The sequence below is a fragment of the Neomonachus schauinslandi genome, chromosome X (genome assembly GCF_002201575.2).
Source record: "Neomonachus schauinslandi chromosome X, ASM220157v2, whole genome shotgun sequence".
NCBI classification, from domain to species: Eukaryota; Metazoa; Chordata; class Mammalia; order Carnivora; family Phocidae; genus Neomonachus; species Neomonachus schauinslandi.
This window is the reverse complement of record NC_058419.1, coordinates 56,334,223-56,362,170: the sequence shown is the minus strand read 5'-3', so window position 1 is coordinate 56,362,170 and position 27,948 is coordinate 56,334,223. Positions and strand designations below refer to the sequence as shown.

Genomic DNA, 27,948 nt, shown 5'->3' with positions numbered 1-27,948 from the left:
CTTTTTCAACCAACATCTTATCAATCCCTTTTTTTAAAAAAAACATTTTTATTTTTCATTTTTAGAGTCATATTCTATCCCTTCATAGTAGTTACCCGTATTTTTGGCTTATATATATAAGTTGTTCTCTCTTTAAAATTTTGAGATACTTTCTTCTAGCAGATTAAAATATACCCTAAATCTCTAGTATATGGTGTTTTCTATTCCCCAGCCTGATCAAATCCTCTCCCCCTTTTTTTTTCTTTTTTTAAATACTCTTCTTTCTTTTTTCAAACAACTTCTTATCAATTCCTTTTATAAAATTTTTTATAATTTCCATCTTTACAGTCATATTCCATCCCTTCATCATATCAACCCTTATTTTTGTACATATATAAGTTTTTCTTTCTTTAAAATTTTGGGAGGCACTTTCTTCTAAAACACCAAAATACACCCCAAATCTAGTGTGTACCACTGATCTATATACCAGCCTGATCATATTTGATCACATTCTGTTTTTTTTGTTGTGGTTGTTGTTGTTTTGTTTTGTTTGTTTTTGTTTTTATCTTTATCTTTTTCTTTTTTGTCTTTTTCTTTTTTCTCTCTTTTCTTTTCTTTTCCCACTGCTTCAGGTCTTTTCTGATTTGTTTAGAGTATATTTTCTGGGGACGTGGTTACTCTGCTAGCATTTTGTTCTCTCATTAATCTATTTCCCTCTGCACAAAATGACAAGACGGAAAAAATCACCTCAACAAAAAGAACAAGACGTAGTACCGACTGCCAGGGACCTACTCAATACGGACATTAGTACGATGTCAGATCTAGAGTTCAGAATCATCACTTTAAAGATACTAGCTGTGCTTGAAAAAATATGGAAGTTATTAGAGAAACCCTTTCTGGAGAAGTAAAAGAACTAAAATCCAACCAAGTAGAAATCAAAAAGGCTATTAATGAGGTGCAATCAAAAATGGGGTCGCTAACTGCTAGAATAAATGAGGCAGAAGAGAGAATCAGTAATATAGAACATGAAATGATGGAAAATAAAGAAGCTGAGAAAAAGAGAGATAAACAACTACTGGATCACGAGGGCAGAATTCGAGAGATAAGAGATACCATAAGATGAAACAACATTAGAATAATTGGGATCCCAGAAGAAGAAGAAAGAGAGAGAGGGGCAGAAGGTATAATGGAGCAAATTATAGCAGAGAACTTCCCTAATTTGGGGAAGGAAACAGGCATCAAAATCCAGGAAGCACAGAGAACCCCTCTCAAAATCAATAAAAATAGGTCAACACCCTGACATCTAATAGTAAAACTTACGAGTCTCATAGACAAAGAGAAAATCCTGAAAGCAGCTCGGGAGAAGAGATATGTAACCTACAAGGGTAGAAACATTAGATTGGCAACAGACCTATCCAGAGAGACCTGGCAGGCCAGAAAGGACTGGCAGGATATCTTCAGAGCACTAAATGAGAAAAATATGCAGCCAAGAATACTATATCCAGCTAGGCTGTCACTGAAAATTGAAGGAGAGATAAAAAGTTTCCAGGACAAACAAAAACTAAAGGAATTTGCAAACACAAAACCAGCCCTACAGGAAATCTTGAAAGGGGTCCTCTAAGCAAAGAGAGAGCCTAAAAGCAACATAGACCAGAAAGGAACACAGACAATATACGGTAACAGTCACCTTACAGGCAATACAATGGCACTAAATTCCTATCTTTCAATAGTTACCCTGAATGTAAATGGGCTCAATGCCCCAATCAAAAGACACAGGCTATCAGACTGGATTAAAAAACAAGACCCATTGATATGCTGTCTGCAAGAGACTCATTTTAGAACCAAAGACACCCCCAGATTGAAAGTGAGGGGGTGGATAACCATTTACCATGCTAATGGACACCAAAAGAAAGCTGGGGTGGCAATCCTTATATCAGACAAATTAGATTTTAAACCAAAGACTGTAATAAGAGATGAGGAAGGACACTATATCCTACTTAAAGGATCTATCCAACAAGAAGATCTAACAATTGTAAATATCTATGCCCCTAACATGGGAGCAGCCAATTATATAAGGCAATTAATAACAAAAGCAAAGAAACACATCGACAACAATACAATAATAGTGGGGGACTTTAACACCCCCCTCACTGAAATGGACAGATCGTCTAAGCAAAAGATCAACAAGGAAATAAACACTTTAAATGACACACTGGACCAAATGGACTTTACGGACATATTCAGAACATTCCACCAAAGCAACGGAATACACATTCTTCTCTAGTGCCCATGGAACATTCTCCAGAATAGACCACATCCTAGGTCATAAATCAGGTCTCAAACGGTACCAAAAGATTGGAATCATTCCCTGCCTATTTTCAGACCACAATGCTTTGAAACTAGAACTCAATCACAAGAGGAAAGTCGGAAAGAACACAAATACATGGAGGCTAAAGAGCATCCTACTCAAGAATGAATGGGTCAACCAGGAAATTAAAGAAGAATTAAAAAAATACATGGAAACCAATGAAAATGAAAACACAACTATTCAAAATCTTTGGGATGCAGCAAAGGCAGTCCTAAGAGGAAAGTATATAGCAATACAAGCCTTTCTCAAGAAGCAAGAAAGGTCTCAAGTACACAACCTAACCCTACACCTAAAGGAGCTGGAGAAAGAACAGCAAATAAAGCCTAAACCCAGCAGGAGAAGAGAAATAATAAAGATCAGAGCAGAAATCAATGAAATAGAAACTAAAAGAACAGTAGAACAGATCAACGAAACTAGGAGCTGGTTCTTTGAAAGAATTAACAAGATTGATAAACCCCTGGCCAGACTTATCAAAAAGAAAAGAGAAAGGACCCAAATCAACAAAATCATGAATGAAAGAGGAGAGATCACAACCAACACCAAAGAAATACAAACAATTATAAGAACAGATTATGAGCAACTCTATGCCAGCAAATTAGATAACCTGGAAGAAATGGAGGCATTCCTAGAGATGCATCAACTACCAAAACTGAACCAGGATGAAACAGAAAACCTGAACAGACCTATAACCACTAAGGAAATTGAAGCAGTCATCAAAAATCTCCCAAAAAACAAAAGCCCAGGGCCAGATGGCTTCCCAGGGGAATTCTACCAAACATTTCAAGAAGAATTAATACCTATTCTTCTGAAACTGATCCAAAAAATAGAAATGGAAGGAAAACTTCCAAACTCATTTTATGAGGCCAGCATTACCTTGATCCCAAAACCAGACAAAGACCCCATCAAAAAGGAGAATTACAGACCAATATCCCTGATTAACATGGATGCAAAAATTCTCACCAAAATACTAGCCAATAGGATCCAACAGTACATTAAAAGGATTATTCACCATGACCAAGTGGGATTTATCCCTGGGCTGCAAGGTTGGTTCAACATCCGCAAATCAATCAATGTGATACAATACATTAACAAAAGAAAGAATAAGAATCATATGATCCTCTCAATAGATGCAGAAAAAGCTTTTAACAAAGTACAGCATCCTTTCTTGATCAAAACTCTTCAGAGTATAGGGATCGAGGGTACATACCTCAATATCATAAAAGCCATCTATGAAAAACCTACAGCGAATATCATTCTCAATGGGGAAAAACTGAGAGCTTTCCCCCTAAGGTCAGGAACGCGGCAGGGATGTCCACTATCACCACTGCTATTCAACATAGTATTGGAAGTCCTAGCCACAGCAATCAGACAACAAAAAGAAATCAAAGGCATCCAAATTGGCAAAGAAGAAGTCAAACTCTCACTCTCTGCAGATGATATGATACTTTATGTGGAAAACCCAAAAGACTCCACCCCAAAACTGCTAGAACTCATACAGGAATTCAGTAAAGTGGCAGGATATAAAATCAATGCACAGAAGTCAGTGGCATTCCTATACACCAACAACAAGATAGAACAAAGAGAAATTAAGGAGTCGATCCCATTTACAATTGCACCCAAAACCGTAAGATACCTAGGAATAAATCTAACCAGAGAGACAAAGGATCTGTACTCAGAAAACTATAAAATACTCATGAAAGAAATTGAGGAAGACACAAAGAAATGGAAAAACGTTCCATGCTCATGGATTGGAAGAACAAATATTGTGAAGATGTCGCTACCTAGAGCAATCTACACATTCAATGCAATCCCCATCAAAATACCATCCACTTTTTTCAAAGAAATGGAACAAATAATCCTAAAATTTGTATGGAACCAGAAAAGACCCCGCATAGCCAGAGGAATGTTGAAAAAGAAAAGCAAAGCCGGCGGCATCACAATTCCGGACTTCCAGCTCTATTACAAAGCTGTCATCATCAAGACAGCATGGTACTGGCACAAAAACAGACACATAGATCAATGGAACAGAAGAGAGAGCCCAGAAATGGACCCTCAACTCTATGGTCAACTCATCTTTGACAAAGCAGGAAAGAATGTCCAATGGAACAAAGACAGTCTCTTCAACAAATGGTGTTGGGAAAACTGGACAGCCACATGAAAAAGAATAAAACCAGACCAGTACCTTACACCATACACAAAAATTAACTCAAAGTGGATTAAAGACTTGAATGTAAAGCCATAAAACATAAAACTAGAAGAAAATATAGACAGTAATTTGACTTCAGTCTTGACAATATGTTTTTTAGATCTGATTCCAAAGGTAATAGCAACAAAAGCAAATAAACAAATGGATCCACATTAAACAGAAAAGCTTATGCACGGTGAAATAAATCATCAACAAAATAAAAGGGTAATCTATTGAAAGCGAAGACATTTACAAAAGTATATCCAATAAGGGGATAATATCCAAAATATACAAAGAATTCATACAAATCAATACAAAAATAACAACCCAATTAAAAAATGGGCAGAATATGTGAACATTTTTCCAAAGACATATAGATGGCTAACAGGCACATACAAAGAAGCTCAATATCAGTAATCATTAGGGAAATGCAAATCAGAACCACTATGAGATACTACCTCATACCCATCAGAATGCCTATTAACAAAAATTCAAGGGGCACCTGGGTGGCTCAGACGGTTAAGCGCCTGCCTTCGCCTGGGATCGAGTCCCGCATCAGGCTCCCTGCCCCTTGGGGAGCCTGCTTCTCCCTCTGCCTCCCTCTCTCTCTCTCTGTCTCTCATGAATAAATAAATAGAATCTTAAAAAAAATTCAAGAGGCACTTCTGGGGAAAATAGCAAAGAAGATCCTAAGCTCACCTCATCCCACAGATAACACCCATATCAGTATAAATAACCTAGAAAATGACCTGAAGACTGGGCAGAACAGACACTCTTCAGATAAATGTAGAGAAGGGGCCATACTGAAGAGGGTAGGCAGGGCAGAGAAGTGGTCCAGAACTAAAGGAACCTGGGGGAGGGGGCTGTCCAAGGGAGGAGAGAGGGTGTGGGCACAGAAAGGGAACGAAACAGACCCTCACACCAGGACACCCCAGGCAAAGGGAAACCTCACAGGGAAGATGAATCCCTGAAACATTTGGCTTTGAAAAACCAGAGGGACATAATTCTGCAAGTTCTTACAATTAACAGGGCTTCACACCAGGAACTTTAAAAATCAGCAGGCTGGGTTCTGGGAGAGCATTGAGGGCTATTAGAAACTAGATCCCTACCCTTAAAGAGACTGCACAACAAACAGCCCTGTGAAAATACAGTACAGAAGCAGCAGTTTGAAAAAGGCCCGGGGTATATGAGATTTATTTACTAATTTCAGAGCCTGTGCTGGCCGGGCAAGGATCACTGGGAGACTTCTCCAGATACAAGCTGGCAGGCACCATTTCCCTCCCCTGACCCCAGCCTAGATATGTGAACAATTGCAGGAACAAGCACAGTGCCAACACCCACTACCTAACAAGCAAACAACAAGCCCCACCCCTGTATTCTCCTCAGACACACCAGGGCCCATCCAAAGCAGTGCCACAAGTCTGGCAAGGTGTAAGTAGCCCCGACAGGGACCAGCACAACTTCAAAGTGAATTTTACCTTGGGCAGAGGGGAAGATAATGATACACAACACTCCGACTACAGCCCCAACAGTGAGCTGTGGGCAAAAAGCTGCTCTCACTGCAGGCCCCAACCATCAGTGAAAGCTTCTCAGGGGACAACCCAGCACAACTACCCAGCAGTTTGGTGCTACTGGACCTTTGGCAAACACATGGTCTGACTCAACTCAAGCCCAAAGGAGCCCAAGACTGGCCCACCAACAACACAGGGACCAAATCCTGCTCATAATAGGCAGACAGAGCCATCAGAGATGGCTGATGTCTTTTCTCAAGGGACATTACACTGCAGAGCACTGAAGAATCTCTTCTAGATTAAGCCACTACTTTCCAGAGAAGGAGATGTAGCTGACTTTCCTAACACACAGAAATAGACACAAAGAATTAATACAAAATGAGAAGACAGAGGAAAATGCCCAAAGGAAAGAAGAGGACAATCACAGCAAAGAGAGCTAAATGAAACAGATATAAATAAAATGCATGATAAAGGATTTAACATAATGGTCATAAAGATATGCACTAGACATGAGAAGAGTGGAGGACCTCTGTGAAACCCTTAAAAATGGGATAGAAAATGGGGCATCTGGGTGGCTGTCAGTTAAGCGTCTGACACATGATTTCAGCTCAGATCATGATCACAGGTTTATGGGATCGAGCCCCACATCGGGCTCAAAAACACAGAAAAGAACGAATCAGAAATGAAGAACTCAATAACTGAAAGTAAAAATACACTACATGGAATAAATAGACTAGGAAAAGCAGAAAAACGAATCAGCTACCTGGAGAACAGAGTAATGGAAAGTATTCAAACTGAACAGGAGAGACAAAAAATAATAATAAAAAATGAAAACACATTTTGGAATTCAGTAACATCATCAAGCGTAATAACATTTGCATTATAGGGATCTGAGAAGAGAGAAAAGAGGACAGAAAATCTATTTGAAAAAAAATAATAGCTAAAACTTTCTGAATCTGGAGAAATGGAAAGCCAGATCAAGAAGGCATAAAGGTTCCCCCCGGAAAAGTCAACAAAAGAGGTCCACACCAAGACATGTAGTAATGAAAATGGCAAAAAGCAGTGGTGATACAGAGAATTTTAAAAGCAGCAAAAGAAAACAGCTGAACATAAGGGAAACTCCATAAGACTATCAGCTGATTTTCTTCAGCAGAAACTTGACAAGCCTTACAAGAATGGCATGATATATTCAAGATACTGAAAGAAAAAAAACCTGGAGCCAAGAACACTCTATCCAGCAAGGCTATCATTCGGAACAGAAGGAGCTTTGAGTTTCGCAGAGAAGCAAAAGTTACGGGAATTCATGACTGCTAAACCAGCCCTACAAGAAATGTTACAAGGGACTCTGAGTGGAAAAGAAAGACCATAAGCAGGAGTAAGAAAAATAGGAAGAATAAAAGCAATAAAATTAAGTATCCCTATAAAAATCAGTCAAGAGATGCACAAAGTAGAAGGATAAAAATCAGTCAAGAGATGCACAAAGTAAAAGGATGTAAAGTATGATAACATATACCTAAAACATTAGGGGGTAAAGGAGTAAACATTGAATTCAACCTTACACCATCATCAACTTACAGACTGCCATATGTATAAGATGGTCTATACAAACAGAATGGTAACCACAAATCAAAAATCAGTGATATACAAAAAATAAAAAGAAAGGATTCCAAATATATTACTAAAGAAAGCCAACTAACCGTGACAGAAGAGAGCAAAGAAAGGAACAGAGAAGAACTACAAAAACAACCATAAAATGAATAACAAAATGGCAATAAACACATCCCTATCAATAATTATCTTGAATGTAAAAGGACTAAATGCTCCAGTCAAAAGTCATAAGGTGACAAAATGGATTTAAAAAATCTTTTTGCTCCCAACAAGAAACTTATTTCCTACCCAGTGACACATTCAGATTGAAAGTGAAGGGATGGAGAAGCATTCGTCATGCAAATAGATGTGAAAAAAAGCTGGGCTAGCAACACTTCTGACAAAATTGACTTTAAAACAAAGACTAACAAGAGACAAGAACACTATATAATCATAAGGGAAACATTCCAACAAGAAAATATAATAAATGTAAGTAAACATTCATGGACCCAACATGTAAGGACCCAAATACATAAAGCAGCTAGTAATAAACATAAAGGAATTAATCAATCAATCAATTAATTAATAATAGAGGGGACTTGCCATCCCACTTACAACAATGGACAGATAATTCAAACAAAATCAAAAGGGAAATAGTGGCTTTGAATGACACAATGCAGGAGATGGATTTAACAGGTATACTCAGAACAATCCTAAAAAAACTAGAACACATTCTTTACAAGTACACATGGTACATTCTCCAGAACAGATCACATATTAGGCCACAAAACAAATCTCAACAAATTGAGAAAAAATGGAAGTCATACCATGCATCTTTTCTGACCACAACATTGTGATACTAGAAATCAGCCACAAGAAAAAATCTGGAAAGAACACAAATACATAGAGAATAAACAATGCTATGACACAATGAATGGGTCAACCAAGAAATCGAAAAATAAATGGAGACAAATGAAAGTGAAAACACAACAATATAACCTCTTTGGGAGGCAGCAAAAGCTATTCTAAGAGGTAAGTTTGTAGTAGTACAAGCCTTCCTCAGGAAGCAAGAAAAATCTCAAACAACTTAACCTTACACCTAAAGGAGCTAGAAAAAGAACAACAAACAAAACCCAAAACCAGAAGGAAGGAAGGAAATAATAAACATTAGAGCAGAAATAAAACAGAAACTAAAAACAGAATAAAACACATCAATGAAAGCGGAAACTGGTTCTCTGAAAAGATCAACAAAACTGATATTTAGCTAGATTCATCAAAAAGAGAGGACTCAAATGAAGAAAATCAGAAATGAAAGAACAGAAATAACCAACACCAGAGAAATAAAAAGAATTATGAGAACATTATGAAAAATTATATGCCAACAAATTGGACAACCTAGAAGAAATTGATAAATACAAAGAAACATATAATCTCCCAAAACTGAATCAGGAAGAAATAGAAAATTTGAACAGATTACCAGCAAAGAAATTGAATCAGTAATCAAAGAACTCCTCCAACAAACAGAAGTCCAGGCTTACATGGCTTCACAGGTGAATTCTACCAACACTTAAAGATTAATACCTATTCTTCTCAACTTTTCCAAAAATTTAAGAGGAAGGAAAGCTTCCAAATTCATTCTATGAGGCCAGCATCACCCTGAACCCAAAACAAGATAAAGACACCACGAAAAAGAGAAATACAGGCTAATAACTTTGATGAATATAGATGGAAAAATTCTCAATATTATTAAACCGAATCCAACAATACATTAAAAAAAACATTCATCACAATCAAATGGGATTGGTTCCAAGGATATAAGGATGGTACAATATTTACAAATCAATCAACATGATATAACACATCAATAAGAGTAATGATAAAAACCATATGATCATTTCAACGGATGCAGAAAAAGCATTTGACAAAGTACAACTTACATTCACAATGAAAAACCTCAAAAAAGTAGGTTTAGAGGGAACATACTTCAACACATTAAAGGCCAGATATGAAAAACCCACAGTTAACATCATCCTGATGAAGCTGAAAGTTTTTCCCCTAAGGTTAGGAATGAGACAAGGATGTCCACTCACACCACATTTATTTAACATAGTACTGGAAGTCCTAGCCACAGCAATCCCACAACAAAAAGAAATAAAAGGCATCCAAATCGAGAAGAAGTAAATCTTTCACTCTTTGCAGATGATGTAATACTACATACAGAAAACCCTAAAGGCTCCACCAAAAAACTACTAGAACTGATAAATGAATTCAGTTAAGATTGTAGGATACAAAGTTGATATACAGAAACCCATTGCATTCTGTACACTAATAATGAAGTAGAAGAAAGAGAAATTAAGAAAACAATCCCATCTACACTTTCACCAAAAATAGTAAAATACCTAGGAATAGACTTAGTCAAGGAGGTGGAAGACCTGTAGTCTAAAAACTGTAAAACACTGATGAAAGAAACTGAAGACAATACAAACAAATGGAAAGATATTCCATGCTCACAGAAGAACAAATATCATTAACAAATATCATTAAAATGTTCATACTACCCAAAGGAATTTACATATTTAATGCAATCCCTATCAAAATACCAACATTTTTCACAGAACTAGAACAAACAAACCTAAAATTTATATGGAGCCACAAAAGACACCGAATAGCGAAAGCAATCTTCAAAAAGAGTAAAACTGGAGGTATTACAATCACAGTTTCAAGATATACTACAAAGCTGTACTAATCAAAATAGTACAATACTGGCATAATAATAGACACATAGGATCAATGGAACAGAATATAAAATCCAGAAATAAACCCAAACACAAACAGGTAAGAATACTGAATGGGGAAAAGACAGTCTTTTTTTTTTTTTTTTTTAAAGATTTTATTTATTTGAGAGAGAGAATGAGATAGAGAGAGAGCATGAGAGGGGGGAGGGTCAGAGAGAGAAGCAGACTCCCCGCTGAGCAGGGAGCCCGATGCGGGACTCGATCCCGGGACTCCAGGATCATGACCTGAGCCGAAGGCAGTTGCTTAACCAACTGAGCCACCCAGGCGCCCAAAGACAGTCTTCTTTAACAAATGATGTTGGGAAAACCGAACAACTACATGAAAAAGAATGAAACTGGACCATTTTCTTACACCATATACAAAAATAAACTCAAAATGGATTAAAGACATAAATGTGAGACCTGAAACCATAAAAATTCTAGAAGAGGGCTCAGGCAGTAATTTCTCTGACATCAGCTGTAGCAGCATCTTTGTAGATAGGTCTCCTCCAGCAAGGGAAACAAAAGCAAAAATAAACCATTGGGACTACATCAAACTAAAAACGGTTCCGTGGAGCAAAGTAAACAAAAGCACTAAAAGGCAACCTACAAAATGGGAGAAGATATTTGCAAATGACTTATCTGATAAAGGGTTAGTATCCAAAATATATAAAGAACTTATATAATTTAACTTAAAAAAAAAAACAATTAACCCAATTAAAAAATGGTCAGAAGACATGAACAGACATTTCTCCAAAGAAGACATCTAAATCGGCCAAGAAACACATGAAAAGATGCTCAACATCACTCATCATCAGGGAAATGCAAATCAAAACTACAATGAGAGATCACCTCACACCTGTCAAAATCACTAAAATCAAAAACACAAGAAACAAGTGGTCATAAGGATATGAAGAAAAAGGAACCCTCATGTACTGTTGGAGGGAATGCAAACTGGTTCAGCCACTGTGGAAAATAGCATGAAAGTTCCACAAAAAATTAAAAGAGAATTACCATATAATCCGGGAATTCCACTACTGGATATTTGCCCAAAAAATACAAAAACATTAATCTGAAAAGATATATGCACCCCTGTTTACTGCAGCATTATTTACAATAGCCGAATTATGTAAGCAGCCAAAGTGCCCATATACATATGAATGGATCAAGAAGGTATAGTGTGTGTATTATGAAATATTAGCTATAAAAAAGAATAAAATCTTGCTATTTGCAGCAACATGGATGGATCTAGAGAGTATAATGCTGTGTGAAATCAAAGACAAATACCATATGATTTTACTCATATGTGGAATTTAAGAAACAAAACAGATGAACAAAGAAAAAGAGAGACAAATAAAAAAAACAGACTCAACTACAGAGAATAAACAGATGGCTACCAGAGGGGAGATAGTGGAGTGATGGGTGAAATAGGTGAAGGGGATGAAGAGTACACTTATCTTGATGAGCACTGAGTAATATACAGTATTTTTGAATCACTGTATTGTACATTTGAACCTAGTAACTCTGTTAGCCATACTGGAATTAAAGTTTTAGTAACAGTAAAATAAAAAAAAATTAAATCAAGAAATAACAAGTGTTGGTGAGGATAAGCAACAGGGAACCCTGAACCCTCATGCACTGCTGGTGGGAATGTTAACTGGTGCAGCCTCTAGGGGTAACAGTATGGAGTTTCCTCCAAATATTAAAAATAGAACCACCATATGATCTAGCAATTCCACTTCTAGGTATTTATCTAAATAATACACTAATTCAAAAAATCTATATGTACTCCTATGTTAACTGCAGCATTATTTACAAAAGCCAGGATATGGAGAAAACCTAAGTACACACTGATAGATGAATGGATAAATATTTTTATACACATACATATACACACACACACACACACACACGAATACTACTCAGCCATAAAAAAGAATGAAATCTTGCCATTTGAGACCACACGGATGAACTTGAGGGTATTATGCTAACTGAAATAAGTCATAGGAAAGGGAGGCAAGATGGAAGAAGAGTAGGGGACCTCGGTTCATCTGCCCTTGAATTGAGCTGGGTATCATCAAATCATTCTGAACACCTGTGAATTCAACCTGAGATCGAAGAAAAGAATTGCTGGAATTCTACAAATAGAAAAGCAACCACTTTTTGCAAGGTAGGAGATGAGGAGAAGTGAATCTGAGGGGGATATATCCGAAGATAAAAGGCAGGGGGAGGGAACCTCTGTAAGCCAGCTACCAGAAAGTAATATAGCCCTGAAGCACAAAATCGAACCTTTAGAAGTCAGCTCCAGTGAGAGATGTCCCTACCTGAAAGGTGCTCAGGTGGCAAAGCAGGGCAGAATCCTAGATGGAACAGTGGGGTCTCAGGATTCCCAGATCACAGAAAGAATGGGGGTTCCTGAGCCAGCAGAGTTCCCAAGCACTGAATTGGGGAAACTGGTTATGGTCAAGAAGACCAGAGGAGGCTCTCAGCTCAGTTTGCCATAAACCACTAATGGCGGCACGATGGTGGCACCACTCTCGTGTGGGGCCCTTCAAAGGGCAGAAACGCAGTGGCCCTCCACCTTCCCCCAAGAGGGGCGGCACCAGTGTAGGCACCATTGGGGACCACTCTCCATGCGGGGACCCTGCAAAGAGCAGAAAGGCAATGACCCTCCGCCTTTCCGTTGAGGATCTATGCCAGCGTGCACCGCAGGAGTCTGCACAGTTTGGCACACACAAAAGAGAAGACTGCTTAATACCCGAGGGTTTACTGAAGAGAGGGGGCTGTGACCCTTCAGTTCCAGGGCTGGAGATCAGGATGTGATCATTTTTATTTTTATCCTCTACAGGGCACAGAAAGCCTTCAGGGAACAAAAGCCACATAGAGCAACCCCAAGCAGCTTACACTGGGCAGCCTCCACCCCCAGCAAGGGGTGTTAAAACTCAACCCAGGCAAAGACACCTGAGAATAAGAGCAGCAGGACCCTCCCCCAGGAGACCAGCTGGAACAAGAGGCAAACACCAAGTTTAAGGAGCACACAGGACTGCATAACTCCAGTGCTAGAGGAAAAGAGTGTACAGAATTCAAGGGTTTTTCTCATGATTCGTTTATCTTTTACTATAAAATTTTCCTTTTATTTCTTTTTTTTCCTTTTCAACGAGTTTCTTATTTTAACTCTTTGTTTTTAAGTCTTTTTTTTAACTTTCATTTTCTACATTTACATTTTATAGATATATATTTTTTTTTGGCTTCCATTCACTGTATTAAATTCTATTTTTGTGTGTATATATATAACTTTAGGTTTCTTTTCAATTTGGGGATTTAGTGTCTTCAAACACACCAAAATAGACCCAGGACCAAGTAGATCACACTGTTTTGACATAGCTGGGAGGTTACCAATCCTCATAGAAGACAAATTTGCTTGTAAACCAAAGACTGTAGTAAGGGATGAAGGACACTATATCATACTTAAAATTAAAAGGTCTACCCAAAAGAAGATCTAACATTTATAAATGTTTATGCTCCTAACTTGGGAGCAGCCAATTATATCAACCAATTAATAACCACATTAAAGAAACACATTGGTAATAACACAATACTAGTAGGGGAATTCAATACCACACTCACAGCAGTGGACAGATCACCTAAGCAGAAGATCAACCAGGAAAAAAGGACACTGAATGACACAGAGGACCAGATGGACTTCACAGATATATACAGAGCATTTCATCCTAAAGCAAAAGAATACACATTCTTCTTGAGTGCACATGGAACATTCCCCAGAATAGATCACATACTGGGTCACAAATCAGGTCTCAACTGGTACCAAAAGAATGGGGATTATGCCCTGCATATTTTGAAACTACAGTGCTTTGAAACTTGAACTCAATCACAAGAAGAAATTTGGAAGGAACTCAAACACTTGGAGGTTAAAGAGCATCCTACTAAAGAATGAATGGGTCAACTAGTAAATTAAAGAAGAATTAAAAAAAAATTCACAGAAACAAATGAAAATGAAAACACAACTGTTCAAAACCTTTGGGATACAGTAAAGGTGGTCCTAAGAGGTAAGTGCATAGCAATACAAGACTTTCTCAAAAAATTAGAGAAGTCTCAAATACACAAGCTCACCTTAAACCTAAAGAAGCTGAAGAAAGAATAGCAAATAAAGCCTAAACCAAGCAGGAGACAAATAATAAATATTAGAGCAGAAATCAGTGAAATAGAAACCAAAAGAAAAGAACAGATGAACAAAACTAGAAGCTAGTTCTTTGAAAGAATAAGATCAATAAACCCCTACCCAGAATTATCAAAAAGAAAAAAGACCCAAATTAAATAAATCATGAATGAAAGAGATCACGACCAATACCAAGGAAATGCAAACAATTTTAAGAACATGTTATGAGTAACTCTACACCAACAAATTAGGCAATCTGGAAGAAATGGATGCATTCCTGGAAACATATAAACTACTAAAATTGAAATTTATAAACTACAAAAACTAAAAACAGAAAGAAAGGGAAAACCTGAACAGACCCATAACCGGCAAGGAAACTGAAGCAGTAATTAAAAATCGCCCAACAAACAAGAGTCCTGGGCCAGATGGCTTCCCAGGGGAATTCTACAAACATTTCAAGAAGAAATAAAACCTATTCTTCTGAAGCTGTTTCAAAAAAACAAATAGAAGGAAAACTTCCAAACTCGTTCTATGGGGCCAGCATTACCTTGATCCCAAAACCGGACAAAGACCCCATCAAAAAGGAGAATTACAGACCAATATCCCTGATGAACATGGCCAAAACTCTCACGAAGATACTAACCAATAGGATCCAACAGTACATTAAAAGGATTATTCACCACCACCAAGTGAAATTTATTCCTGGGCTGCAAGAGTGGTTCAACATTCCCAAATCAACATGATATATCACATTAAGAAAGGACAAGACCATATGTGATCCTCTCAACTGATGCAGAAAAAACATCTGACAAAATACAGCAACCTTTCTTGATTAAAACTCTCCACAGTGTAGGGAGAGAGGGAACACACCTCAGTATCTTAAAAACCATCTATGAAAAGCTCACAGCCAATATCATTCTCAATGGGGAAAACCTGAGAGCTTTTCCCCTAAGGTCAGGAACATGTCAGGGAGGCCCACTCTCACCACTATTGTTCAACATAGTACTAGAAGTCCTAGCAACAGCAATCAGACAACAAAAAGAAATAAAAGGTATTCAAATTGGCAAAGAAGTCATACTCATGTCATAAATGACATGATACTTTATGTGGAAAACCCAAAAGACTCCACCCCCAAATTGCTAGAATTCATACAGGAATTCAGCAACATGGCAGGATATAAAATCAATGCACAGAAATCAGTTGCATTTCTCTATGCTAACTATGAGACAGAAGAAAGAGAAATTAAGGAATCGATCCCATGTATAACCACACCAAAAACCGTAACATACCTAGAAATAAAAACCTAATCAAAAAGGTAAAGGTTCTGTACTCTGAAAAACTACAGAAAACTTATGAAAGTATTTGAGGAAGACACAAAAAAATGGAAAAATATTCCATTCGTGGGGACTGGAAGAATAAATATTGTTAAAATGTCTATACTACCCAGAGCAATCTACACATTCATTGCAATCCCTATCAAAATACCATCGACATTTTTTCAGAGCTGGAACAAATAATCCTAAAATTTGTATGGAACCAGAAAAGACCCAGAATAGCCAGAGGAATGTTGAAAAAGAAAACCAAAGCTGGTGGCATCACAATGCCAGACTTGAAGCTATATTACAAAGCTGTAATCATCAAGACAGTATGGTACTGGGGTGCCTGGGTGGCTCAGTTAGTTAAGCGTCTGCCTTCGGCTCAGATCATGATCCCAGGGTCCTGGGATCGAGCCCTGCATCGGGCTCCCTGTTCCACGGGAAGCCTGCTTCTCCCTCTCCCACTCCCCCTGCTTGTGTTCCCTCTCTCGTTATGTCTCTCTCTGTCAAATAAATAAATAAAATCTTAAAAAAAAAAAAAAGGACAGTATGGTACTGGCACAAAAACAGACACACAGATCAATGGAACAGAACAGAGACTCCAGAAATGGACCCTCAATTCTATTTTTTTTAAAGATTTTATTTATTTCAATTCTATTTTTTAAAAATACTTTATTTGTTTGAGAGAGAGAATGAGAGAGAGAGAGCATGAGCAGGGAGGAGGGACAGAGGGAAGAGGGAGAAGCAGGCTCCTGATGTGGGGTTCAATCCCAGGATCCCAAAATCATGACCTGAGCCTAAGGCAGATGCTTAAGTGACTGAGGCACCCAGGCCCCCCTGAACCCTCAATTCTATGGTCAATTAATCTTTGACAAAGCAGGAAAGATTATGCAATGGAAAAAGGACAGTCCTTTCAAGAAATAGTGCTGGGATAGTTGGACAGCCACATGTAGAAGAATGAAACTGGATCACTTTCTTATACCATACACAAAGATAAACTCAAAATGGATGAAAGACATAAATGTGAGACAGAAATACATCAAAATCCTAGAGAACACAGGCAGCAACCTCTTTGACCTCAGCCGTAGTAACTTCCTGCTAAACACGTCTCCAAAGGCAAGGGAAACAAAAGCACAAATGAACTATTGGGACTTCATCAAGATAAAAAGCTTCTGCACAGCAAAAGAAACAGTCAACAAAACTAAGACGCAACCCACGGAATGGGAGAAGATATTTGAAAATGACATATTAGAGAAAGGGCTAGTATCCAAGATCTATAAAGAACTTCTCAAACTTAACCCCCCAAAAACAAATAATCCAGTCAAAAATGGGCAGAAGACATAAACAGACACTTCTCCAAAGGAGACATACAAATGGCCAACAGACACATGAAAAATTGCTCAACATCACTCGGGATCAAGGAAATACAAATCAAAACCACAATGAGATAACACCTCACACAAGTCCAAAGGCTAAAATTAACAAGACAGGTAACAACAAATGTTGGCAAGGATGTAGAGAAAGGGGAACCTTCTTATGCTGTTGGTGGGAATGCAAGCTGGTACAACCACTCTGGAAAATGGAGGTTCCTCAAGACATTAAAAATAGAGCGACCCTATGACCCAGCAATTGCACTACTAGGTATTTACCCCAAATACACAAATGTAGTGATCCGAAGGGGCACCTGCACCCCAATGTTCACAGCAGTAATGTCCACATTAGCCAAACTGTGAAAAGAGACCAGATGTCCATCAACAGATGAATGGATAAAGAAGATGTGGTATATATATACAAAGGAATATTGCTCAGCCACCAGAAAGGATGAATACTTACCATTTACATTGTTGTGGATGGAACTGGAGGGCATTATGTTAAGTGAAATAAGTCAATCAGAGAAAGACAATTATCATATGGTTTCACTCATATGTGGAATATAAGAAACAGCCCAGAGGATCATAGGGGAAGGGAGGGAAAACTGAATGGGAAGTCATCAGAGAGGGAGACAAATCATGAGAGACTCTTAACTGCAGGAAACAAACTGAGGATTGCTGGAGGGGAGGTGGGGGGGGGGATGGGGCAATTGGGTGATGGGCATTAAGGAGGGCACATGATGTGATGAGCACTGGATGTTATATGCAACTGATAAATTATTGAACACTACATCTGAAACTAATTATGTACTATACGTTGGCTAATTGAATTTAAATAAAAATAAATGAATGAAATAATCAGAGAAAGGTAAAATACCTTATGAGTTCACTTAAATGTAGAATCTATAAAAGAAACGAAACAAAACAAAACTAATCTCATAGATACAAAGAACAGATTATTGGTTGCCAAGGGGTGGAGGTTTGGGAGGTGTATAACATAAGTTAAGGGGATCAAGAGGCTCAAATTTCCAATTATGAAATAAGTTATGGGGATGTAATATACAGCACGGTGACAACAGTCAGTAATGTACTGCAAATTTGAAAGACTAAGAAAGTAAATCTTAAACGTTCCCATCATAAGAAAATACAAATGTTTTAATTTTGGTGACAGACGGTAACTAGACTTATTGTGGTGATTATTTCCCACTGTATTTAAGTGTCCCATCATTATGTCATACACCTGAAACTAAGATAATATCGTATGTCAAATATACTTAATAAGAAAGAAAATGTGAAGCCCAAAATACAATAGTACACACAGGTTGTATACACCCTCACAGTTATGTAAGAAAAAAAGCAAGTGTGAGGTTTCCAGGTTTTTTACATAATTATTTATCACTTAAAAAACAAAATCACTGGGCGCCTGGGTGGCTCAGTTGGTTAAGCGACTGCCTTCGGCTCAGGTCATGATCCTGGAGTCCCGGGATCGAGTCCCATATCGGGCTCCCTGCTCAGCAGGGGGTCTGCTTCTCCCTCTGCCCTCTTCCCTCTCGTGCTCTCTGTCTCTCATTCTCTCTCTCTCAAATAAATAAATAAAATCTTTAAAAACAAAAAAAAAAACAAAAAAAAAAACAAAATCACTCATGAGAAAAAATTATCCTACATTTGGTTAATTCTCAAAGAAAAAGATCACTATTTCACAGACTAGAATTCTAAAACTTCTATTTTATATGTTTCACATATTTTGGTGAAAATTAAACAATTCCAATCATTTTTCTAACTTAGCTTATACATGACATATATAGACACATATATACACACATGCGTGTGTATTTAAATTGAAATTCTGCACAGAGATATTTAGGAAGTATTAAATGTTACCATTGATAAACTTACGAATCAACATGCAGAACCCTCTGGCCACTTCTTGAACATGCAGCTGCAATGATGGATTCAGGCAAACCTATAAAAACACACACCTATATCACTCAGAATGTAGAAAAATATATATATATAGAAATATTACACAAATAGTTCATGCATGCCATCACTGCATATAAAAGTTTATCAAAGGAGGCTCATCCTTGTATTCAAACTTTTAACATTTATATCATTGGATATTTGTTAAATGTACACTACTTATCCTAAAATTTTATTATGTGGAGATTTTTTTTAAATCAAGCACATAAAATCTTTTTATATGCAAATTTCCATAAATGAGCAACTTTCAAAATATTATTCATATAGCACTTTGTTATTTAGTAGCTATGTTCACATACTAGCTCATCTCATTTTCCAAACTGCACTGACAGTGAAGCATCATCAGCACAGAAATGAAATACTGAGGGGCAAATATGTTAATTTGTTTCCCAATGCTTTAACATTTTTTCCTATTGTTGAAATTTGAATCCAAATCTAACTCCAAAGCCATCCAGTGCCTATGAGGGGGAATGGCATACATTTTTCAGTTTAAGCAATAGGTTAGGTAGTTCAAAAAGAGGCCATTTATTGAGACCTGAAACCATAAAACGCCTAGAAGAGAACAGAGGCAGTAATTCAATGGACTATCACACAGCCATAAAAAAAGGATGAGATCATGCCATATGCAACAACATCGATGAGCCTAGAGGGCATTATGTTAGGTGAAATCAGTGAGACAGAGAAAGAGAAATACCGTATGAATACACTTATATGTAGAATCTAAAAAACAAATGAATAAACAAACAAAAAGCAGAATCAGACCTACAAATACAGAAAACAAATTGATGATTGCCAGAGGGGAGTGGAGGGGGGCACGAGCAAAAGGTGTGAAAGGGAATGGAAGATACAGGCTTCCAGTTATGAAGTAAGTCACAGGAATAAAAGGTACAGCATAAGGAATATAATCAACGATATTTTAATAGCACTGTATGATGACAGACGGTAGCTATACTTTTGGTGACCATGGCATAATGTAGAGAGAAGTTGAATCACTATGTTGTACAACTGAAAAATAATGTAACTGTTGTCTAAATGAATGAATGAATGAATGAACGAACGAAGAAGAAAATCCTATTTTAAAAAAGAGGCCATTTACAAGACACATTATCTCACTTTCTGGTTAATACAGCAGTTTGAAAAGAACATTAGTGTTCTGGAATCAAATCAAGCCACACCATAAAGTGGGTTATCATAAAGGAAATATACAAGTACTAACAAAAAAAAATCACAAATTACCAAAGAATGATTTCATAACATAAAAATTTCAGATGTTCACCAGTTAATACACTATATTATACATTCAAGACTGTTCCATAACTTTTTATTGTAAAATCTACCATTTCAGTAGAAACTATTAAGAATCACTTATATGTAGAAACTATTAAGAATCACTTATATCAGTCAGACAAAGCATGTTTTGAAAGTTTAATGCAATTCTGTAGTACTACCACCGACTCTTTCACTATAATGAAGCACCTTGATCCTCTTGGATTTTTATGTAGTAGGAAAGAAACAGCACATTTTTTTTTTTTTGGTCAAGGATTTAAACTACACACTAAGCATCAAGGATTTCAAGAAAAGAGAAGAGTTATCTTCCTTATGTAAAAAGCAACGGGCATATGGAAGCAATTGACACAATCTAGCTAAAAACCACATTAAACACAAGCTCCAGCTGCATTCACAGAAGAACTAGAGTTTTCCAGTGGTGACTACTGTGGGTGTATAGTGTTTGGTTCAAAAACAAAGTTCTGACTCGATGTACTGAAGACAGCCATTAAATATCAATTATTGGAAATCATCATAAACTTTCAACTTTAACTTCAGATAATTCAAAGAGAAAACATAGTAAGAATTTATGGTGTAGAAGGAACTAGGAGAAAGAAAGTTTTATTTTTTTTGAAAGTTTTAAATAGTTAAGCATACTTAGTTCTTCAGTCAAAACTGTATTGTTCTAATGTCTTTTATCTTAAGACTATCTGAACATTTTACACCTAAAGAAATAACTTTTCTCATTAATGAAACACAGTCACTATGGTACTTTAAAAGCTGCCAAACATCACAGTTAAAAAGGACAACAGGAAAGAAATATTTGGGAAGTAGAATTAGTATGTTAAAGCATGTAATAATGACAGCATTAATAATATACCACCAAACATTAGTATAGGGCTTTATGGTTCACAGTATCTTTTCATATACATCACCTCATTTATTCCTCATTATAATCCTGGGAGGCAGGCATTATTATCCATGTGAGAAAATGGGATGAGAAAGATTAAATAACTTGCCAAAGATCAAGTAATTCATTAATTTGATATCTCAAATTCAATTACCATGATAAATTCACTCTCTTCAACTTGGACATGAGTCTGAGAATGAGGATTCAAGGGAAGGACAGCAGCATAAGGAAATGAGTATGGTCTCAATCAGACAGACCCAGGCTTGAATCTTAATTTTGCTGCTTAACTAGCTATGTGACCTCACACAAGTCACTTGCCATCTCTGAGCTTTTGTTTCTTCATCCATCAATGGGAATACCGCCATTTACCTCATAGGACCATTAAGTTGTTGGAGGGTACTTGCTCTATAAAAACTACCTACTTTTATTATTGTTCAGCAAGATACTTTAGAAGCAATACATTTTCATCTAAATACTACTCCAAACATACATCTACTTTTACTAGATGCCAACTCCAATGGCAAGCAACAACAAAATTACTCTTCTATTTGGCTCTATTAGCTCTGACTCTGGATAGGCAAATATGCATGTGGTTATTTCCATGGCTGCAATCAACAGTCAGAGGTCATGTCTCTGGCTGACAAAGCAAAGCCAAGGACAGATTTCAATACTGAACATGGTTTGAGTCCAAATACACAACACCAAAATAACTATCATTTGTGTTTTCCCTTAATACTTCTATCCAGACACTCCCCATTAGTTTGTGAAATTGATAGGCTGTTTCTACATTAAATGGCAAGGGCCTATTATCTTCATGCTTAGAATGATTAACAGACTAATAATACAGTTAGTAATGTCTCCCCACATCTCATATTTCTTCCCACCCATTTAATAAACACTGAGTTAGTTCCTTGAACAGAGGAAGCATGTATTAGATTTTCCATAAATATTTGTTGAAGGAAAGAAAAAAAGAAAGAAAATGGGGAAAGGGAAGATAGAGAAGAATGAAGCAGACTTTGACAGGTGGTGAGAAAAAATAAGATAAGGTTAAGACAATTACTAGCCTAAAAGAGCTGAGTCTAACAAATAAAAATTTAAAGGGATTGGGACACCTGGGTGGCTCAGTCAGTTAAGCATCTGCCTTCAGCTCAGGTCATGATCCCAGGGTCCTAGGATCCAGTCCGCATCAGGCTCCTTGCTCAGCGGGAGCCTGCTTCTCCCTCTGCCTGCTCTGCCTGCTGCTCCCCCTGCTTGTGCGCATTCTCTCTCTGACAAATAAATAAAATCTTTAAAAAAAGAATTTAAAGGGATTAAAATAATAATTAAAACTATTATAGGAACACAATGGAAAGATGCATTCCCTCTGTGGAGCAGTCACTGAAAGCTCCAAACAGCAGAGGACACTAGCTGCGTCTTTCAAGATCTGTAATTAACACAACTGAAGAGTAGAGAAGGAAAAGGTGAAAGAAAAAAAAAAGGAAAGTGGAAGGGAGTATTCCCGGCAAAGGGTGAAGGGAGAACCAAAAGGTGATGTTCAAAAAAGAGTATCTGGAACCAAACTGGAGTCTGAACTTGGAACCTGTAAGCAACAGGGAATCTTGAAAGGATTTTAGCCAGAACAGCATGGTGAAAACAGTATTTCAGGAAAAAAAAACAATTCTAGTAACAGCATGAAGGATGAACTTGTATAAAATTGGAGCTTTAAGTTTCAGGGGTTTTTTCTTAATTATTGTATAGGAAAAGTTAACATATTTAAACTTGTTGGTCTTATCGATAATTTAGCAAAGTAAGTAAAATAACTGCTTGTTTTGTTTAAATTCATATTTATATGCTCAATTTTAATAGCATTTAAACCCTTGACTGATTTAAAAATGAAACCTTTTTTTAACATTTGGCACCATAAAATGTGAACTACTTCTGAATCATTACTCAAATTCACACAATGTCCTGTGAGACCTTTATACAAAACATATATAAGCTTACAATGAATTACATGGTCTCTCCCACAAGGAAAAGCCAGACATGAGATAGAAACAGATAACCTAAATCAGGGTCAAATCACAAAGCATTACACTGGAAACACACTGTAAAATATGTGAGTACAAATATACAAGCACAATGTTTTCAACTATAATATGGGACTAATAATATATCTCACAGGAATGTAGGGAGGAATAGGTACAAAGTAATATAAAACATCTTACACAGGGCCTCCTAGCATGTCACTGACATTCAATAAATACCGGTTCTCTTCCCTTCTCTTCTAACCCCTTCAATAAGATTAGTTATTTGAAGAGGAAAAAAAGAAAATCACTTGTTTACTTAAGTTATCTTCAAAGATGTAAAAACTTAAAAAGTTTTTGAAAAGAAGTCCATTAGCCTTTTCTATATGTACATTACAGGCTTTTTCTATATGTTCACTAAAGAAGTTCACCCAACACTTAGTATTATTTAAACATTCCATATTATTAAGTATGGTTATTAAATTCATTTGTGAGGCCATATCAAATAACTCTGGAAAAGATTGTAGGAAAAATATCTAATTCTGATTCAAGACAAACACCTTTTACCGGCAAGTCATTTTTATCAAACCACACAAGTTTTAAGTATTAAATTAGCATTTCATAAGTTTGTAATGGGGGAAATTAAGGTTTGTTACTTCATGTCTTTTTCAGTTGAGATTCCGTATAAAGTTGACAGCTAGAAAAAATACATTAAAGGCTTATGGAACATTATATGATCATATACACAAACATGTATAGTCCCAGATTTCTGCAATTTTCTAAAACCTGTCTAGATAAGATATAGAAGTTTCATTCTCAAATGAAGGAGTTAGGCTAAAATCAGAACCAAACGTATGAAATTAGTATTTTCAAGAATCTTATCTAAAATATTTTATAGGAATGAAACCATTATTCATTCATTTTTCAAAATCCCCTTTTAATCCAAGTCCTTAATGTTGAACTTCATCTTTTACAACTATAAGATTTAAGTTAGTTCTCTATGATCTATTCTTAAAACTGTATTAGTGTCTGGAATTGATTTTTCCTGATGCTATACTTACATAAGATAAACATAAAATAAAATACTTACACCACTCCCAACATACTGAACAATAAATAATAGATTCTCCTGACAGAACTTTGATGACCTGGCAAGGCCCAAGTGCTTTCAGCCCAAATCATATGAAACCATAAATCACTCTTTATTTTATAGAACATTTCAAAATGGATCCCTGCTTTCTACCTTGAAAGTCATTTCATGTGTTATTTATAACCAGTGAAGACCAGAATGGAAAGAAAATTACATAGAACTAGAAAATTTACTGTAACTATTTTTTATAAAGAATAACTTTTTTTAGGAAAAAATATAGAACTACTGTACTGGCAAGGAAAAATTTGTGGGCATGACAAGCTTTTAGAGAGCCACATTCCTTACTACATAACCCTATGTACAGACCTTCTGCACCGTCATAAAAAAGCACAAACAACATTAGGTACAGAACTGACTAAACTGAGCAATGCAAAAGTAAAACCACATGCTTAACTCACAGAGCAGCCACTCAAATAAATGACATTAATAATTAAACGGAAATTGAATTTCAACCCAGGTTCATGTAGTTTTGTTCATTCCTATTAAATTCTAATTAAAAGTTTATATCTTTTATTTACTTTTTAGCAGTTACCTGAAAAAGAGAAAAAAGTGCCAGTGAAGCAGCCCAAGGAACTACCAAGAAGTACAGATAAAAAATAGTTCTTAAATTGACAACTATTTTAATTCACTATGACTCATACGAAATACTGAACATATTAGTAAGTACTAATGGAGTATCTATGGATTTCTTCTTCATGGGAGAATATAGTTATTAATATCTATGTAATTTTTAGAACTTTACAAAAGTATATTATCCATTAAATGTTAACTTACAAAATTTGTTAATTTTTTTTAAATTCAATATAGTATGAGCTCTGAGTGTTAAACAACAAGAACACTGTTCCAATATTCAGAGTAATGAACTGAACATCCAGAAAACTGGATTCTTGTTTTCAGATTTATACTAAATAGTTGGAAATCATTTAACCTCTTTGGAATTCAGCTTCCTTATAAATATCCTTATAGATAAAATGAAGGGTTTGAAATAAATGGCCCATAAGGTTTGTGACAAGATCTCAAAGGTGAATCTTAAAGGTGATCAACAACTTGGCCTCTGTTCTTGGGCAAATGACTTGAACTTTAAAAAATAAAAACAGAACTCTGGGAAGATGACATTAGCAGCAAAGTTGTTAAATCTCCCCCAAGATTCCCATAAAGACAGACCGTGTAACCAAAATACCAAAACCAAACACCTAGGGGCAACATCTATAACAAAGATAGGTGACAAAATATGATGAACTCCAAAATACAAGTGGATCATTACAAATCATCAATAGCTATAAGATCCACACGTTATCAGAAAGAATCCATAAGAAAATAAGGGAAGACAAATTTGTGACATCCCTGAAAGCCAAAGAAACCCAAAATTGCTATTAAGCATTCACTGGAAACTTAGCAGGCCATTTGAGAACAGTAGCAGCAACTGGGAGGAATTTTTCAGGCTCCAACCTATGGATGAGTGCAAAGGAACCTCTGGGAGTGCTAGAGTGGTGGGGGGTGGTGGGAGGTGGAGTTGGGCCCTAAAACTTAGGAAACTAATGAAGCAAACTCTCCATATAGATAAATCCCTGAACTGAGCAGTAACTTGGGAATCTAATCCAAAGTCATTAGAACAGGAAAAATAGGGGCAAAGGAAAGAGAAGCTCCATACAAAACTAGGAGAGGGTAACACAGCCAGATCTCGGGCTACATTTTTTTTATTACTTTGTGAAAACAAAAAAAGAGAGATCTAGAACAGTGACGTTAGAAAAGCTATCCTGACCCACACTCCCCATTTAAAAGCACACAGAAAAATTTCACTTAAAAATGAGCAACATAAAAGGGTCTTAGTTGAATCCTATGCAATGTACAGGTAAAAAAAATACAGGAAAAAGGAGTGAAATAATAACCCAACAGACAATGAAATAAAGCATGCCAGAAAGACAGGCTCACAAATTAGATAAAAACTATAACCTAGGGGCGCCTGGGTGGTTCAGTGATTAGGCATCTGCCTTCAGCTCAGGTCATGATCCCAGGGTCCTAGGATTGAGTCCAGCATCAGGCTCCCTGCTCGGCAGGAAGTCTGCTTCTCCCTCTGCCTGCCGCTCCACCCCCTCCCCGCTTGTGCTCTCTCTCTGACAAACAAATAAAATCTTAAAAAAAAAACTATAACCTAACTATGGTAATAGAAGCTAAAAAAAGAAAGAAATATAAGAAAATAATAGAAGCTCTGAAAGAACATAAATCAAAATTAGAAAAACTCCAAAGTGTGATTAGAGAATAGTAACATTTGAAAAGAGCAAAATAACTCATGAAGAAATTAAAGAAAAAATCATTTCAGAAATACAAATTAAGCTAGAAAGACCACTAGAGCAAAGAAACACAATGGATACATGCCTTAGGAAAAACTGAAGATGCAAACAAGGGCATAAATGTACTGAAATTATGTTTAAAAAAGAGAGGCCTTATCTTTTACATATATATTGAAATATTTACACATAGAATATGATATCCTGAATTTACTTAAAAATAATTTAGGGCTGGATAGTGAAATGAGAAGATGAGGGGTACAGAGAACACAAGACGGTCCATAAATGGATAACTGTTGAAACTGGGAGATTGGTACATGGGGGTTATTTTAGTCTACTTTATGTTTGAAATTTTCCATAATAAAAAGTTTTAAAAATAAAGCTTAATACCAAATTTTGGACAGCTAATGAAAGCTGGGGACTCTACCAAATAAATAATCTCTTGGAAAGCAGAGATTTAGTATTCTGTTTTTACCTACATAGAGAAAAATGTATCAACTCAAATTCTCTTAATGAAAGCTTTACTAAGTAATGTAAATATTTGCTGAAGACTTATCCCATGCCAGGAAATGAAATAAGCAGATTCCATTACAATTAATTTTAACTTACTTTTCATTACACTAATATTTCTGTTTTATCAATTTAAGTGACTAAAATGATCTTTTCACAGCAAAGACTATCCCAGGTGAGCTCCCTTCAGACATAATAATATTTAACTTGTGATGAAAAATAGTTTCTTTGTTCAGCACGTATCTTATTTCTGTGCCACAGAAGTGAAATTTATTATATTACCTATAAAGCTATGAGACTAAACAGATGAAAGAGACTGTATACTCATTCCAAGAATGTTATAATCATGAAACAACCTCCTTCCCTTATTTAAAATCTTATCATGAAATCCACTTTTTAAAAAAATATTATATATTTTAATATTAATACTTTTAATAACATTTAATACTTTTTATTAATATTTTTAATAGTATTTTTTAAAAAGTATTATACCAACAAATTGGACAACATGGAAGAAAGGAATAAATTTCTAGAAACATATATACTACCAAAACTGAAACAGGAATAGAAAATT

General features: G+C 36.3%; 1 protein-coding gene across 1 annotated transcript in view; it reads right to left on the bottom strand.

Moving 5' to 3' along the window:
- Positions 1-27,948, bottom strand: part of CHM (CHM Rab escort protein) — a 209,070-nt gene that overhangs the window by 167,272 nt on the left and 13,850 nt on the right. The window contains exon 2 of the mRNA XM_021691815.1: positions 19,164-19,230. Within this exon, the coding sequence (XP_021547490.1) occupies positions 19,164-19,230 (67 nt within the window). The remainder of the gene's footprint in view (positions 1-19,163; positions 19,231-27,948) is intronic.